At 37.4% G+C, this 18,636-nt stretch overlaps 1 protein-coding gene across 1 annotated transcript in view; it reads right to left on the bottom strand.

Moving 5' to 3' along the window:
• TENM1 (teneurin transmembrane protein 1) overlaps positions 1–18,636 on the bottom strand; it is a 789,930-nt gene that overhangs the window by 94,509 nt on the left and 676,785 nt on the right. Inside the window, exons 23-24 of the mRNA XM_012475269.3 lie at positions 12,035–12,055; positions 6,587–6,819 (exon numbers count right to left, since the gene is read on the bottom strand). Of these exons, the coding sequence (XP_012330692.2) occupies positions 6,587–6,819; positions 12,035–12,055 (254 nt within the window). The remainder of the gene's footprint in view (positions 1–6,586; positions 6,820–12,034; positions 12,056–18,636) is intronic.

The following is an 18,636-nucleotide window of genomic DNA, read 5'->3' as shown; positions in this document are numbered from 1 at the left end:
TCATTGAGGGATAAAGAACAAATATTTTGCCTGAATTTTAAAGCTTTATCAAACATATTTTTTTCAAGATGTTTCTGATTCTAAAACAAAGTTGTTGGAGGAAAATTCTTGTAAAAAATGCCTTGAAAATGGGCTAGGAATTTGGCCATCGGTGGTAGAACGTTGCTTTACCCAGAAAGAAGACTCACAAAGTGCCTCTCCCAAACCTTTCCTATTTACTTCAAGGCCTGATCTTACACCCTCATTTTCAGCAGAACAGATCCATTTCTCTGAGAGCACTGAGGCCATCAGGATGAAGAATCATCACTCTTCTAGCTTCTTTTACCTACAAACTGATCCTCATCCCTATACCTACACATGGTCTCTTTAGTCTCCCCTCCTATTCAAGGACTACTTCCTTCCAGTTTCCTCCAGGCTTTGATTTATTCCTTATCTTCTGTATCTTTCCATTGACTGATAAGCATTGCCATATCTCCCCTCATAGAAAAACACTTCCTGAGCTCATTGGCCTCCCACGATTTACACTCCTTCTATCACATTCAAGCTTCTCAGAAGAGTGATCTTCACTAGTGAAATTTATTTTCTCATCTCTCATTGGCTCATCAAATAACCAAAATCTGGCTTCCATCTCTACCACCATTCAAACCACCAATGGCAGAGTCACCAATGAACTCCTCATTGCTTAATCAAATAGCCACAAATGTGTGACATTTGAGGCTGTTTTTCACACCTCCTTGAAATTAACTACTCTCTGGCTTCCTGGACAGTGTGTTCTTTTGGCCCACCACCTTTTTTTCTGAAGGTTTCTGCTCTGCTTCCTTCATTAGATCCCCTTCCATTGCCAATCTTACACATATGAGTACTCCCTGTGGTTTCTTTGCCCCAGTTTTGCTCCAGTGCATTTATTACCCTGTCACCAACACTATAAAAAATGCATGAATAAGGTGAACATCTCTCCTGCTTCAAGTCCTTCCCTACACGATAACATCTAAACTTCCTGTTCTTGCTTCTGCTCCCCTTTCCTATTACTCTCCAATATTCTTACTCTAAGAATACTGAATTATTTGCAGTTTCCTAAATATACCATTCTTTTTATTCAAGCTATGGCTTACCTGTAATTTTATTGAGGGCTGTCCCTATTGTCGATCTAAATGGCTTTGTTATGAAGATGGATCATATGCTAAAGGAATTTAGGAACAACCATACCACTTCCATTGAACAGGAGAACCCAAAGAACATTCTTATGCCTATTTTTGTATTAAATTCTCTCCCACATAGACACTAGTGACAGCAGCAAAAAGTCACTGATTACAGCCTTAGCATCTTTTCATTAACCCCAAATATGACTTTTCACAATAGCATGCAGATGCCAGGAAAATGAGTAGGGCTTCAGGATGCACACTTCAGCTAGATCTGGATACGGACAAAAACAGACTGTTTGTGTGTAGATTTTATTATTTCCAGATTTCTTAATTTCCAATAAAATTAAGATGAATCCTGTAAGGCTAGTGTCATGAATACCCTAAAAACAATTTTGGGAGCCTTCAAGATTTAAGGATCATTTCCTTTCTATGAAACAGCTCAGAGGCTGTTTGCACTTGTCTAGATATTGCCTAAGTTCTGCTCCTGCTGAGTTCTGAGGTCAGTTTGCTTGAAGATGTATATGAAAATAGAGATATAACCCTTGGTGGGGTCCAAGAGAACCAAATTAAGTCATTGATTAATTTCATCCTGTCCAGTCACTCCTTCACCCTCTGTATCTACTTTAAAAAAATAAATGCATCCAGCTTGTCGCAAATTTTATTTTATATCCCCATCTAGTACCATTTCACATTCTGCTTAAGTACTTGGTCATCTATTACATGACTCATTAGTTTGAGTTCTCTGTAGAATTAAAGAAAGTTGCAGTAAAAATAATAAATGGAACCTAAGTTTCAACTACATCATCCATGCATGTTTTAAAAGCATCTTTCAAAGTCAATTCAAACTCATATACAATGCTAGGGATTAGTACTCCGTCAACCTCTTTGCTAAACTTTTTTTCTTTGTCCTATTACATTGAAGTATTGATGAGAAAAATAGCAAACGTTTCTCTTTATTGGGATTCAAATCAAAGTGCATAAAACTGGATCAGATAAAGACTTCCTCCCAGGAGAAGTACCCAGGGGCTATCATATGAAATTCTATTCAGGGACGCTTCCATTTTTCCTTCAAACAAAATTTGTAGTTACTACTGTAGTCAAGAAATTTAATAAAATGAAGGTTTCCTGCCTGTGTCCCTTAAGGAAAATTTGGTGAAGTTTCTAATTACAGAATCTTCCAAAGAGAAGTGACAAGGTTTCCTGGAGATTTATTTGAATAATTACATTTACAGAGTATGTAAATGCTATCTATGTAGTGCAATACGGGTACACTACTAGGTCAGAAAAATCTGAGAAATGGTTTTAATAGGAAAAGGAAACTAGACTCAAAGTTATTCAGCTTGGAAATAAAAATATTTCGTTCCCATTGAATACATGTCCTTAGATTAAAAAGCATTTTTTTCCAGTGTTTCTAACCTTCCCAGAGATCGTGGATTTTAGCAGAAAGGCAGGCAGTGTGGTGTGGTGAAGTAAAGTGTGAGGCTTTTTAAAAATGGCATCATGGGTTTTTCGGAGTCAGGCAGACCTAGTTTGAATTGGTGTTATTATCTGTAAACTGTGACATTGGGTAAATGTCTTTCTAAAAAAATAACTTTTATTTTAGCTTCAGTGGTACATGTACAGGTGTGTTCGGGTAAATTTGTTCACCTGTCTGAATCTCTGTTTCCTCTTCTGTACAATGGGAATAATACTATTTATGTTACGCATTGTCGTGAAGATCAGAGAAACTTTATGTAAAATATCTAGTACAGTGTATGGCACACATTAGGTACTCAGCAAGTTATAGTTATTTTAATACATTAGAGCTGAAAGGGAGATCATCCTGAGCCCTTCAGTTTACAACTGAAGAAATTCAGGACCCAGTGTTTAAATGCTCAACGTCATAAAGTTAGTCAATGGCACTATTCAGTCTATCTTAGTGTTCAGGTAAATGAAACCACAGTGAGGTACAATGACTTGCACAGAGTCATTCAAAGAAAACATGGATATTACATGTATTGAAAAAGAAAGTCCAGGCTCCCTCACCTGGTATTTACCAAAACTTGCTGCTATTTCTAAAAAAAGAAAAACAAAACCAAAACAACAAAACCCCATGGCTTCTGACCTGCTACCTTTTGCTGACTGGTTTTTAATCCCATTAGATAATTTACTCCGAATTTAGAATGAATGATCTCAAAAGCAAATTTTATTTCACTCTATTTTTAGAATACATTTAGAGAGTAAATTAGCTGTCTTACGGATTAACATTTATTTGACTTACCTTGCGTAATTAAGGACATGTTGGAGAGCCTTCCTATAATTGCAATATGTTGCTTGTTAGTCTTAGAGCAAGCTCTCTTCCCTAACCTAGAAATGGTGCTCCCTAGATGTACATTTCCATTTTCTACTGATCTACAGCTTTTCCTTATTAGCTTCTAGGTGGAGGGAAAAATCAAATCTCTCCTTAAAGAAATCCATTATACATTTGCTGTCTACTAAGTTAAATGAAGAAGGAGCAGATGTAAAGGGTAGTTTTAAAGCAAAAAACAAACAAATTGGGCTTTCTTGAGAGACAAAGAATCTGTAGGAGACCCTCAAAGATGAAATTAGCAATGAGCAATACTCTCCTCTCATTTGGCACACTGTAATAACTTTTTGCATGATTTTTCCTTTTATGGAAGTCTATGAAATTGCACTGCAGCATCTCATTTAGAGAATCTCACTTCTAACTCACTGACAAAGGTGAGTACTGACTATATTCAGCATGGAGATAGGTAGGCACCTAAGTATTCTGACCAGCATTTTCAGGGCAACTGATGGCTGGACATAGGTTCTGCCGTCTGAGTTATTATAAAGATCACTAACAGGGTCTTCAAACACTGTTAGCATGGTTGAAGGAGATGTAGTGGATACCTAGTATGAACCACACGTCCCACTCCTTTAAGCATTCTAGTTCACTCACTGGATCAAAGCAGATGTTGACAACACCAGCTTCAGGAATGTTATGTGTAAGCTGTCCCAGATGGACTAGACATTTAGCTGTCTGAAGTCTGGGCTAGATGTTCTCAAGGCTCCTTATTGCTTTGGAATGAATGAAGTGTACCAGATTATGGCAAAGGAAACTTTTGGATAGAAAGATGAGTAAATCAAGCCAAAGGAAAATGCAGTAGTGGCTATGACAAGAAGAAAAACTTAGTTTAATATTAACTTTAATAGATACATAAATTTCAGCACTCTCATTACTGATACTTCAAGAGTTCATGTAAATCCTGTTCATCAGTACTTTATTATTGCTACTTTCCAAGAAGAAAAAAAAAAGCTGCAGTGAACCAATTATTTGCTTTATTTGGAAAAGCTGAAATATTCATTCTCTATGTGGCAGGTTGAATGTGGTAGGTGAGGTGAGTGGTTTTCAAACTAGCAGCAACTCAGGAGGATGTCAATTTAAGGCACAATACAAGCTTGATTCCTCTCTATTTCTTATGCAGAAATCTTTATAATACACCCAAGTATTTTAAACCTGTGTAAAAGGTGAGACCCAGCCTAACATATTTTCTTGAAAGATGAGCTGATTATATGTTGCACCTGAGTTATTTATTTCATTCATTAAATATTTATTGTGGACCCACTATGTATAAGGAAAGACAGCTGGCACAGATAAATAAAGAAAAAATTTACCCTAATACTTGGGGGGCTTGTGTTCCCTTAGGGAAAATAAGTCACCCCCTGTAAACACTATTGAAATTCCTTTTAGGAATTCCTGGCATAGATAAGAGTTACTTAATTGATCGATTACACAATAAGCATGTGTAGTGGGTCCCACGTTATGCTAGAAGTTGGTGGGGAAGTGGGGAAAATTCCAAAATATTAGATGTGGTTTCCCATCTCAAGCAACTTATTTCAGAAGAAAAAAACCTCCCATTCATGAAAGCATGGGAAGCAAAAGAAGGCAAAATAAAATTAAGTGCTAATTGGGTAGTGTAGACACTGTTAAATAAATTCAGATTTAATGGTACGGGGTTAGCCAGAGGGGCTTTATAAAAGACAAAGGCCTTGAAGAAAGTGAAAGCTTTAAACTGTGATACTAGTAGGAATTCAATCCCCATATAGCAAATGTCAAATGGTTAAAGAGTAACCTCTTAAAATTTAAAGTGACCAGCTAATAAATTAAACACACTGACCTCACTATATTTATTGGCATGGAAAGATGTTCATAATACACTGTGTGTAAAACGGGTTACAGAACAGCATTGTGTAATATAATTCTACTCTTAGAGAATTAAAATATCTGATATGCATGGAAAAAGTCTAGAAGGATAAATACTAAAATGTTAACAGTGGTTTTCTATGTGTGGTAGGCTTATGGATGACTTTAATTAAATATTTTTGTTTTCCCTTTTCTAATTTTTCTGCAACAAATGCTTGTATTATTTGTATAACTAAGAAAATATGATGGCTTTATAAACCTAGTAAAATGAATAATTTGTAAAATCACTAACATAAATGCACGCATCTTTGCATGCATGCAGATGCACACACACACATACAAATATCTTGGAGAAGGAATCGAGAAGAACAGTTAAATAATTAAGGCGACAGGGTCAGTGATATATGATGACAGACTTAAAAGCTGACTATCCTTCAACTTAGTGGCCTAAGATTGGCATATGATCTAATCCAGAAAATCCAGAAGTTAGTCAAGAGACAGATTTGTTCATTAGATTCTCCACAATTGAATTGAAGGTTGGTCCTTGAAGACCGAGAAGTAAATTTAGGACAAATAAAAATAAGGCAAAACTCCACAGAAAGCAACAGAAAAAAAATTGGAATTGTTATTCTAGAGACAATATAAACTGAAAATATAAGTAGTTTCCAGAATGATTCAGATAAATTAATGGAAGAAAGATTCATTAAAGGTTCATAACTTTTGCTAAGCAAAAGTCAGGAATGTTTAGCATCTATGAGATACTCAACATACTTAACAGTGGTGGAAGGCAGGCACAGACCTGATCCCAAGAAATGCTGGCTAAAGAGCTAAAGCAGGGGCCTGCAGACTCTCTGCTGGGCCAGGTTAACGCTTTGTTTGCTGGACTGTAGGGAGTTTCCAGGAGGTAACTCTGGGGAGAGGTTGGGGTGCCAGGGAGGCACTCTGAGGGTTCTGGCTAATGGTTATTTATCAACTAGAAAAGAAAGCATTTCATTCTTTTAATAACAGCTATGACCATACTAATACATATTGGCTAAAATGTATTATGTGCCTTGGATGTGTCTACTGGGACAGACTTCAATATTTTGGCTCCCAGAGGCAAAATATTGAGGCAATTGGATGGGCTAAAGTGTGACAATAGTCTCAGGATTTTCTAAAGTCAAATAAAATCTTTAGATGACCAAAGGGTGTGTGTGTGTGTGTGTGTGTGTGTATGTGTGTGTGTGTGTGTATATATATATATATATATTTTTTTTACCTCGAGGGCTATTCAGCGAAGCTTCCGATGCTCTCCCACCATCTCCACAATGACTCTGATCAAAGGGAAGGCACTGATCACCAGTTCCTGCCACCACTTCAAAATTCTTGGACAGCTCTTTCGTCTCCATAAGAGATTTCAACTTGTAGACTTTGCGAGTATTGGTGTCTGACAAATAGAGTGACTCAGACACAGGGTCCATAGCCAGATAGTATTTGTGAGCAGGACTTGTGCTAAGGAAGAGAAAAGTAAAGTTATTCAAGGCAATTTTTCAATACAAACCCCCTGGGCTCAGCCTTTTGTCACAAATAGAAAAATCTTTTGACAGATGAGTGAATTCATTTATCTTCCTTTTTATGTATCAAGGAGATGACCTTGATGGATACTTCTTTGTTTATCTAGTAGTGGGTCTAGGTATGAAACAAATCTAATGTGTACTGCTAACCCATAATAATGCTGACATTCCAATACCATCCATTTGGGGGTAGAAAGAAACAGAAGACAGAAAATCTTAGGAGATTATTTTTCTCTTATTCTCCATACTCAGTTATTCAATTACCTACTAGATGATTGCTGGGTGTCTCAGCAGTCATCTCAAACTCAACATATCCAAAACAGAAGTTACTTTCTTTTCCTGCTTTCCGCATCCCTCATAAACCTACTCCCTCTCTGCTGGGCTTCCCGCCTCACTTGTGGATAGTACCATCCTCCAGGCTCCAGTTGTCAACTGAAAGGCATGTCCAAAACTCAAGCAGTGTCGCTAAGGGAGGATCACGCTGGAGATACACTGCCAAACTCCTCTCCAAGCTTCCCTTTTTCAATTGACTACTACACTTTTCTAATCCGTTTTTTGTTCTTTTAGGACATCATGGAACTGATTATATTTAACATTTTTAAAGTTATAATGGCAATTATATGATTGTGTAATCACCTAAAGTTACTTTGTTTGGATTTTGCCATTCTTGAAACTTTTCTATTACATATTCACGTGGCATCTCAAGTTATTTTTATCTGTATACATGGCTGAGTTTGTTTATTATTTTGATTCTTTCTACATTTCAATGGCTACGATAACCTTAATTTTGGAGACATTTTACTTGAACCTAAGGTTCATGTAATACTGACATCATCCAAACCCGAAACCTGGAAGTCATTCCTAATCCCTCCTTTGCTCTCCACATGCAATTGTGTCCATAAACTAATTTTCAGAAACATCCTCATCTTCCATCCCTACGCCATTACATTAGTTCTATCTTTCAACATCTCTGGCCTGGAATATTTTCTATAGTTTGACATGTAGGACGTGTTTTTGAAATCTTAAATCAATTTTTCCCATTCTGCCTCCAGAGTTATTCTGATCATTTGGCTCCCATCTTTAAAAACTTTGTAATGTTTCTTGATGTGTTAGCCAAGCCTTTCTTCTCTTAATTCATTCTCACATGCCTGTTGAGGCTTTATTTGGGCATCATCTCCTGAAGCAAACTTTCCCAGTCTTCTCTTCTTCAGTCTGGGTTATCTGCATTATCTTACGTCTATTCTGGGGATTACAAATCATATTAAATTATTTGTTTATGTGTTTGCATCTCCCCCTCCTGCCCCCAATGTTGCAATAAACTATGAGAGCTTGGGGGAGAGCAATCTTGTCTTGTTTATCTCTGATATGCTCATTGCCCATACCTCTGCCTAACGCTCAGTTGTCAAAGCCAGAAACCAGAAGCCATTCTTTTCTACCTCCTCCTTTCCACCATTTCCCCTATCCAGTGAAACCTGGTTTTTAAATTCCATTTTCTAAATTCTTCACCAGTCTTCCCACTTCTCTTTATGTCTGCTATCATTAGTCTAAAGCCTCATCGTCTCTCATCTGAACTACTTCCTTGGTACCATCTGAGTATTGCATATTTGCTTACTAATTCATTAAAAATCATTTATTAAGTGCATACTTGATAAATCCAAGAACTGTGCTATGGTCTAGAGACCTACTTGTGTGCAAGACACACACAGCTTCTTTCTTTATGAAACTCACAGTCTAGTGGGAGAGACAGATAACTAGACAGGATATGACTGCCATGAGTCCAAGTGTTATAACAGGAGAAACAGAGGGAGAGAAATTAGTAAAGAGGAGGGACTTGTGTCTTAGCAGCACCTATCATATGGTATTAGCATTATTTTTAAAACCTATTAAATGAAGTCCATACTTATTAGATTTCCTTAGTTTTTACCTAATATTCTTTTTCTGCTCCAGGATCCCATCCACGATAACAAATTATATTTAGTCGTCATGTCTTCTTAGGCTCTTCTGTGCTGTGACAGTTTCTCAGACTTTTCTTGTTTTTCGTGACCTTAACAGTTTTGAGGAGTACTGGTCAGGTATTTTGTAGAATACCCTTAACTGAAATTGTCTGATTGTTTTTTCTTATAGTTAGACAGCAGTGATGGGCTTTTGGGAGGAAGATCACAGAGGTAATAATGTGCCATTCTGATCAAATTATATCAAGGGTACATAGTAGCAACATGATGTGCCACTAATGGGTTTGTCCTTGATTTCCTGGCTGAAATAGTGTTTGTCAGATTTCTTCACCTTAAGGATACTCTTTCTCCCCACTTCCCATACTTTACTCTTTGGAAGGAAGGAACTATGCATAGCCAACACTTAAGGAGTAGAGAGTTACGTTCCACTTCCTTGAGGGTGAAGTATCTACATAAATTATTTGGAATTCTTCTAAATGGGAACTTTATCTCTTCTCTATTTATTATGAATTCAACCATTTATTTATATCAGTATGGACTCATGGATATTTATTTTATACTTTGCATTAAATCCAATGCTACTTTATTTTGTTGCTCAAGTTATTCCAGCTTTAGCCATTAGGAGCTCTTTTTGTTGATGCATGGGTCCCTCTGCCATATCCCCATCAATGTGGGATTTTATTTTTTTTAGCCCTTCCTTTCTCTCTGGTACTATAAGATGCTCTGGGCTCATCTAGTATATCCCCTGCCCCAATCCTAGAATCAGCCATTTCTCCAAAGACCTCCCGGTTCCCTTTATTGGAGAATGGTATTAGAAACCAGTATCTGGGTGCTGGGTGTAAGGACTATTTTTTTTTCCTAACACATCTTTCTCTCCAACTGCACTGTGAGCTCTTTGCAGGCAGGAACCATGTTCATCTCTCTATCCTCAGTGCCAACAGAGGATCTGACAGGATTGGTGCTCAGTAAGTGCTGAACTAAACTGAACTACAGGATATGAAACTAAGACATAAAAGAGTTCAGGCCTTGCTACTTAGGCAAAATGGAGGGGAGAAGGCAGTCAGTACAATCAAGATACCTTTAAGGACTGGAATGTTATTATTGTAGTTGTAATTATATTTGTCCTCCAAGCATAATTACTTATGTTAATAATAATCAGGCTGGCAAACACTAATTTGAGACTGTTTATAGTTTTAATTGGAAAAATTAGGTTCAATTGGAATACTTCATTTTTCCCTACTTACCTTCATCAAGTAAGAGAATCCAGTAGATTCCAGGGACACCTTCAACCCTGGAACCACCGTAACGGGTGCTGTAAATAAACTATAAAGGGCCCCAACAAACTCCAGAATTGATTTGGCAGTGATACCAGACAAGGCATCTCTTTGGGAAAAGCTGCTTCAATAGGGGTTTGAGTAAAAGTCTTTACATATATAATTAAAGTTTTGCCTTCAGAGTAAAATTTTTCCAATGTGTTCAGATCTTTCTAGAATAAAGAAGGGGTCACAATCCTTCTCTGAAATAACTACAAAACTTTGATAGCCAGTTTGTGGAGTTTTAATTCAGCCAGATTAATCATGCTTTGTTTAGGAAGAGTCCATAGGCTATTTTTCCAAGAGAAATGTTATTTGCACAAAAGCACTTTGGAATGCAGCACATTCATTCATTATTGAATATCCCCAATGTGCCTGTGAGGAAAGTTAGAATTAGTAATCTCCTCATGTCTCAGCTGGGGAAATCCAGACACATAGGGAGCTTGTCCAAGGTCACTAACAAGTTTGGGCCTGGACCAAGATTAAACTAGATTATATGTGATTTTGGGTGCAAAATACCATCAGAATACTCTTGCTCTGAAGGCAGCAAAACAAATCAGTATTCCTGCCTTCTAATGAGCAACATGTCCTATTTTGTTCAGCCAGGCTGTTCTCAAACTCTGCGTACTGGCCTTTAGAAAATAGAATAGCCCAACATACCAAATTCAAATCTGATTAATGCTATTTTCTTGATAGCCAGCAGTCAGGAAGGTCCCTCCTATCAATACATAAGCTGCCATTTCATGCCATTTCTCAAGTGCACTTCAGCTCTTTGGAGACTGATTTCTTTTTACTTTCTGAAAAACATGCCATACCTGAGAAAGTGAAACCACTGAACTATATTCCAATTTGCTTTAATCCCTTGTGTCTCAATGCAAATTGTAATTTGAGACAATGTGAAGATTTCTTTTATAACTTGTGTGTTAGGCTTACTACCACCTTTCGGTTAGTTTTACATTCAAGCCATGCCCTTCAACTTAGCAAAGATCACTTCATTCACACTAGTTAAAATCACATAGATTGTTAAATGGGCAATTAATGTTTATAATTAATACTGTGCAACATTTTACCAGTAAGCAATTTGACAACCAACTTAATTTGCTTAAGGAATCAGTTATGCCAAAGTAGCAAGGCTGATCTTCTGCAGTGGCATTTAGGAAGTGGCATTGCCCAAATGAAATCCAGATTAGAAACCCTATCAGTGCCATTTTGATGACAATTCAATCGTCAGAAGTGAACAAATTCAATTTTCTCCTTTGCAATTTCATGTAATTTAGAACCGTTTTGACAAGTGTAATGCATAAACAAATTGAATAGAAATATTTATTGTGATTAATGTCAGAACTATGTGCCACTGTCTGTAAATGGTCAGTTTAAGGATTTCCTACTATTTTTGGTGGAAAGAAATAGAAACATTGAGGTCACATAAAAGAAAAAAAGAAAAAAATCATATTAAAGGTCATCATGGTCACTATCTCTTAATACACTTGACAACTATATTTCTGGATCTAGGGAGATTGCCGTATTACCTCTCTCTGTACCTGCAACTTGAAAACATCAAATCTATTTGAACTTACCAACTCATTTGTGTTATCACCTTAGGGAAACATAATGAGGCTTAAGGCCTTCCTTTCCCATGAAGTACTGAACTGTAGCTTTCACTTATAAATTGTTTTCTTTTCAGTATTTTCTGATCATCCAGCAAATTCCTACATAGCGGACCCATCTTCTTTTGGAAGACACTTACCTGAGTTATAACTTCCAAATTTAAGTTCACACTATTCTTTAACCTTATTTAGGAAGAAAAATGTCCCTGTTAACACATTATTAGGAGGTAGTCTCTTAGGCGAGAAGGGGCATTAGGCAGCTGCCGATGTGATTTGCTTACCTATGTCTGGTATCTCTGTTTCTAGGGTGCACAAGGTATCCACGAGTGGCAAGTAAAAGCAAATAGAGAGTCATCAGTATCATTGAACAAGCCAAATCTAACGGGACACACCAATTCCTAACTCAGATTGCGGCATTTAGAGAGACTCTATGGGGATCATTTAGTCAGGCGTGCAAGCCAAACGTGACCCAATCCCTCTGGGCTTTGCCTCCTAAGATGACGTCAAGGTGATTGCATATTTTGCTTGGTGGATGGGCAAAGTTCTAAGGAAGATTCTTCAAAAGGTTCTCTCTGCACCATCTGCATCAGAATCATTTGGATTCTTGTGCTTGTGCACTTTCCTAGGGTTCTCCCTAGCCCTATTGAATCAGAATCTTGGGTGGAGATGGCGCCTGGAAATTTTATCATTAACAAAGTTGACTGGCAATTCTGATGCAAAATAAAATTTAGGAACCATTGAACTAGGGGTTGAAGAAGCAGCCACTGCAGAGGGACTAACCATTTTAGGCTTTGGTTTGATAGCCATAAGCACTCTACCAAAGTGTAAAATCACTGTTTTATTATCAAGTTGTATGTACAGACAGACAGCCCAACACTAACCCTAAGCCACTTATCTGATCTCAGAGATAAGATAGGGACATCTGTTGTCCAAATTCCTTAGCAATATTAAAAAGTCCTCAACAAATTGAAAGTACAACAGTTTTCTTTTAGAACATGACAGAATATCTCTGACATCAAAACTGCTGATCAAAAGAACTTCAACAAAACTTAATGTACACCAACTATTAGGGCCTTGTGTCTTCCAGTCATCCATGCTCTAAGGGGCAACTGGGATAGGCAGTAGAGGACTATTAGGCCAGAAGAAGCAGAATACTTTGGTAGCTCCTGATCTGTAGGCCTCTTGGCACAGGGTATTGCCTAGGGCATTTCATGATGGGACCCGGTATGAGGCTTCTCACACCTGGAGTGCAGTCTGTGTATAGGCCTGACTTTGGGTCAAGTTTGTCCGGAATTAAAAGGCTATAATCAGCTGTGAAAGGCAGTCATTTTAATTTTTAAAATCCTTTTAAATCTGGCCGCACATCATTTTGAAAACACAAAGATAACAAACATTTTTATCTAAACTAGGAAATGGTCTTATTCTCTGGAATCTCAAGGAAAAAGAAAATATACAAAATTTTTCATTTGAAGCTATCTGCTACAACAGATTCAACTCTTTTTAAAAAGAACCTTTCTGAGATTTTACTAGTTGGGCCACAGGTCAAGGTTCACTGACTTTTCTGTTTCCTTCGCTCTTCTCAAAAGGGTAGGCATCCTGTGGGTTGAAACAAAGGTGAACCGATAAGGATAAGGAGCTCTGATTAGAAACCTGGCCTCAGGCATTTGCACCTCTTTCAATTTTTTTTTTTTTTTTTTTTTTTTTTTTTTGTCTCTAGACACTTTCCTGCTTTGTGGCCTCTAAATTATAGAACAAGTATGCTTGAGGCTAGCTGTAACCACTGTGACATAATTGATCCTCCTGAAGGAAGTTTAGTTGTGAAAGTACTAGAAGGATCTCATTAAAATATGGTTTAATCTGCAACAGATTCTCATGGTACAGAACCGTTTGTGTGTCTACAAAGGTTCTGAAGTTCTTACATGATGGCAAGGAGTGAGAGGGGGATGGTTTGACTTTCTTGCACCTGCTTCTGATTCTGCCAATAATGTTACTGTGAATTTGGAAAGATGTCCCATATTATGCAGAGCAGCTTCTTTCATTAACATCTCAGAGGGAGGAAGTGAAAATGATGGAATTTATTTCCAGTATGTGACCTTGTTCTGTCTCAGAATTACTTTTCGTTAGGATTTAGGACTGAACCACCACCAAAGTCAGTCTGCTATCTAGCTAGCAACTGCCTACATGCTGAGGTGTCAGTGTGTGAGCTCTTCACAAGGGCCTGGGCCCATCCGTGGGCACCACCACCTGGCAATGGACCAACTTGAAGCTTGCCATGAGTTAGGAGGAGAAAGAAATGGAATTTCAAATCTTTTTAGAGCAAGACATACTCCCAATGATACAGTTTATCTTTGATTTTCTCAAGATCCAGTTGATGAAAGGGTCACATACTCTTCTTTTTTAATTTAAAAGAAAATTGTTGAGAAATGATTTGTATACCATAAAATTCACCCTTCTAAAACGTGCATTTCTGTGGTTTCTGGTACATTCAGAGAGTTGTGTAGCCTTAACCATATCCAATTTCAGAATATTTTGATCACCCTATGAAGAAATTTCATATGTATTTGTGTTCACTTTTCATTTTTCCCCTCCCTCAGCCCTAGGCAACTACAAGAATGTGTATTCTGGATATTTCATATAAATGGAACCATTAAATATTTGTCCTTCTACGTCTGGCTTCTTTCACTTAACATAATGTCTCATCTATTCCTTTTATATTTTTATGAGGTAAGGGATGGAAACGAGGACATATGCCAATTTTGGAGCTGTTGTCTAGTGACCTGGCATCATGGGAGTTTGACTGGCCTGCGATGTGGTGGCTGCAGCCCTTTACTTATTCTTCATGCTGTTCTCAGCTTCTTTTCATATTCTTGGCCAGAAACATTTCACATTGAAGAATGGTCTGCCCTTCCTGCTCCTCTCTCCCTGGTCTTCTTCCTTTGAACATCCAGAGCACACTCCTGACTGTCACTGACTTCTTAGAGCTTCCAATTCCAGTGACCCTCATCCAAGATTACCTTATCCCATGCTCTGGCTCTGTTCCTTGCCCTTATCAGAACTTACCTCTTATATTTGAGGGCCCTGTTTTCAGCTAGCAGTACCTTTGAAAAGCAATCCGATAAATGAATCTATAACAAGGGACTCATGAATGCTTTTAGCTTGATGAGTCATTCTAAAAGAGGTTTATGTTTTGGGAAATTTTCAAGATGTAATGGTTCAATTCAAAGGAACATATTTCTTAGAGTGAAAATTTTGGGCACTGTGGAAGGCCATTGAAGATGCTTTTGGGTGAAGTGGAGGGAATCCTTGAGTACCACTGCTAATACATGAGATCAAACTGGGGAGGTAACCACCTATTGCAGCTACATATAGTATTTCTAGTATTTGTAGCTCCAATGCTATTGACAAGAGGATGGTTCATGGCCATTTCTGAGATATTTGTAGAGCTCTCAAAGCTCCATTTCCATTTGTTCCTTCAGCAGAGGGCTCTACACGTTCTCCTGCCTCTCAGCATGCTAACTGCTCCTAAATGGCTGCTGTTCCAGTTCTATTCCATTCCCAGTCAATGACAGGAATCAAGTCCAGAGAACAATGTATGAAATAGTAAGCAGTTACTGGAAAAGAAACAGGAAAATCTCAAGAGAAATTTTCATGTCACATTGACATTTGTTGAATCCAAATTACTTAAGATACCAAGAAGCATTTTCCAGGCTCTTATTTTCTTATCTCTTTCATTTTTAAAAGAAGGACAAAATAAATATCTGGAGAATAATGGAGTCTTGAACAATAGCAACATGATATTTTTATAAAGAATAATCATTTCCCGTCACGCTTAATGGGTTTTCTAATAGCGTTGTGAAATTAGAAGATGAGAGGGGTACAAGGGGATATTACATATTTGAATTCTTGCAAAGCACTTGATATGGTGTCTCCTATTTTTACTTCTATAATTATCCCTGCTAGTTTCAGAAAACTGAATAGTGGTCCTGAGGCTATAATAATTTAAAAAAATCACCTAAATCATAATTGATGTGAAATAGTTGAAGGACTTGTAGATATTTAGACTGAGGAAGAGGAAGCTCAGAACCTATGACAGCTCTCCTCATACTTGTGAATGTTTGTCGGGTAAAAGAGGGAAGTGACTTCTCTGCTGTTTTAGATGCTACCATTTGCCACTACTGAGTGAATTTTTCACAAATGCAGATTTTGGCTGAATATAAGAAATAACTTTCTAATGGAGCAGTCCAAAGATGCAATGGGTCTTGAGAGGTATTGAAGTTTCCCATGATTGAAAGAGATCAATGTGGAGACAACAACCATCAGGTATGGACTGGGCACAGTATTGGACCTGATACCCTCATGGATCCTTCTAATACTAAGCTCACAAGTCTGTGATGTCATTTTTGTTCTACTGAAATCTGTGTGTATATCTGCATAAGTATATGTATGTATACATATATATGTGTGCATACACACACACACACATATATAAATACATATATATTTTTTAACACAAGGAGTAAATTCCTAGTGAAACCAACACCTAAACTACCTCACATAGAAGTTAATCTATCTTAAAAAATTTTTCAAGGGATGTATTTTTTAAGTCTCAGATTTAATTGTATGATCTTATAAGCATTTCTTCTTCATTACCTTACCTCAATCTCCCACTGGAAGGAAGCCTTAAGATGTATACGTATGAATGAAATCTGCAGGAAACAGGCAAAGGGGTACTATAGACTTAAAAAATAAGAAATAATGTTATTTATCTTGGGAAATTTCTAATGATAGTGCTATTGATAACTTTTCCTTTTCCTCCCTGTTCTACAAATGGAGGACTAGCTAGAGGTAATAAATGATTGGCAACCAATGAAAATGAGGTTATTTTTGAGGTCAGATGTTTCAGTTGGAAACAGTTTTGAACAGTAGGGCTGAGGTAGAAAATATCTACAGTCTTCCAATCTTCAAACTGCCAAGGGACATCTGGAATTGCTCAGTGTGGCCCAATATGAAATAAAAGGATCCAGAAGGGCATCCATTAGGGGCAAACTATATGTCCTCCCGAAATATCATCAAACTTTGGGCTGAGAGCTACATATCTGTGGATCTCTAAATAGGTTAAATTGTATGTGGCATGTAAGAGGATGCTCAAGTATAAACCTGAAGTCAATTTTATAGATAGGGAAGAGAACTACTAGAGAACATAGTACCTCAGTTACATAATGAATAACCTGACAGAGGATCAAAATCTATAAGGCTCTCTATCCCATTCTATAATAATCTGTTGACAATATTGCTTCTCTGTTCACAATTTTAAATACAATCAATAATATAATGACTATATTAGTCTGTGTTTCCAAGGAAACAGATGACTCAACCAACTAAAGTGACTAATTTGCATGGGGCACAGAGCAATTAAATTAACTGATCTTAAGAAAAAAACTGGTACAAAGTGAAGTTTTTATCCAAATACAGTAGAATCAATGAACATTATGGTCCTTAAGATAGCACAGCCTTATTAAATCAACTTATTTCTCCCCAGGAAGTTTAAATTTGGAAAATTTATAAAGCAAATATATAAATCCACAAATTACATGTACAATATACAATGTACAGTACACATACAGGCAATTGATCGGGATAGATGCTTTTTTATTTTTTTTGAGACGGAGTCTCACTCTGTTGCCCAGGCTGGAATGCAGTGGCATGATCTCGTCTCACTGCAACTTCTGCCTCCTGGGTTCAAGCGATTCTCCTGCCTCAGCCTTCCACGTAGCTGGGATTACAGGTGCCTGCCACCACACCCCGCTAATTTTTTGTATTTTTAGTAGAGACAGGGTTTCACCGTGTTAGCCAGGATTGTCTCGATCTCCTGACCTTGTGATCCACCCGCCTCAGCTTCCCAAAGTGCTGAGATTACAGGTGTGAGCCACCATGCCTGGCCGTTTTTTCTTTTTTTTAAGTGAATCTAATAAAAGCTATATTAGTTTCCAAGTAAACATGACAGCTAACAACAGCTAACGTGTGCTGACATAAACTGGTTTGATGGTTTTGACTACAGTCAAACGGTTAGGGAGTTACCTGTCAATTAGATCAAAATGATCATGTATATTCAATTAGCTTATTTCTTTGATGGCCAATCACAGGAGCGTTGGAATAGAGAAGAAATAATTGCTTTTTCTCCTTGAACCTAATGCAGGGGATATTAACCATGAGTCTATAAAAAGGCTTCATCTACAGGGACTGGTTTCTGGTGGAGCAGTGGGAGGGAGGGAACTCAAGGGAAGGGAAAAAAATGTACCCTTAAATCACATGTGCCATTTTGTGTGATGTGTTTTTTCTAGGGAGAGGGTACACAGCCTTCAGTAGATTCTCCAAGGAGTCTAACACTAATAGAAAATATTAAGAAGAACTACTCTAAAGGATTTCAACTCAGAAAAAGCCGGCTAGGGAGACAAGTGAAGTGAGAGAGCCTTGGTGTATGAACTCAAAGTGTGTGCATGCCTAAGTGAAGAGCTGAGACAATGAGACAAAACAACGTCATGGAGTAGCCATGAATAGAGGCATTGGATAGTACTTCAAACTGTCAGAAACTAATTTTTCTTTATACTGAGAAAATCACTTTGCAATTAGGGTCCAAGTTATTCTATTTTATACTTCAAATGGCTTTGTGTTGAAGGTCATAAGGTACTTTTGACTAAAATGCAAATTTGTAAACTGTTAAGGATCCTTGACCAAGAGAGAATCTCATCAATAAATGACAATTGCTCCACTTTAGGTAAATTTACGTTTAAATTAAAAAGGACTAAATTTAGCTGGAGTTTAAAAAATATTAATATATTTTTTGTTTTGTTTTTGTAGATAAGTTTACACTTTTTCCTTTGTA

This window comes from Aotus nancymaae, unplaced genomic scaffold (assembly GCF_030222135.1).
Source record: "Aotus nancymaae isolate 86718 unplaced genomic scaffold, 86718_ANA_hifiasm-v0.15.2.pri h1tg000004l, whole genome shotgun sequence".
NCBI classification, from domain to species: Eukaryota; Metazoa; Chordata; class Mammalia; order Primates; family Aotidae; genus Aotus; species Aotus nancymaae.
This window is presented reverse-complemented; position numbering and strand designations above follow the sequence as displayed.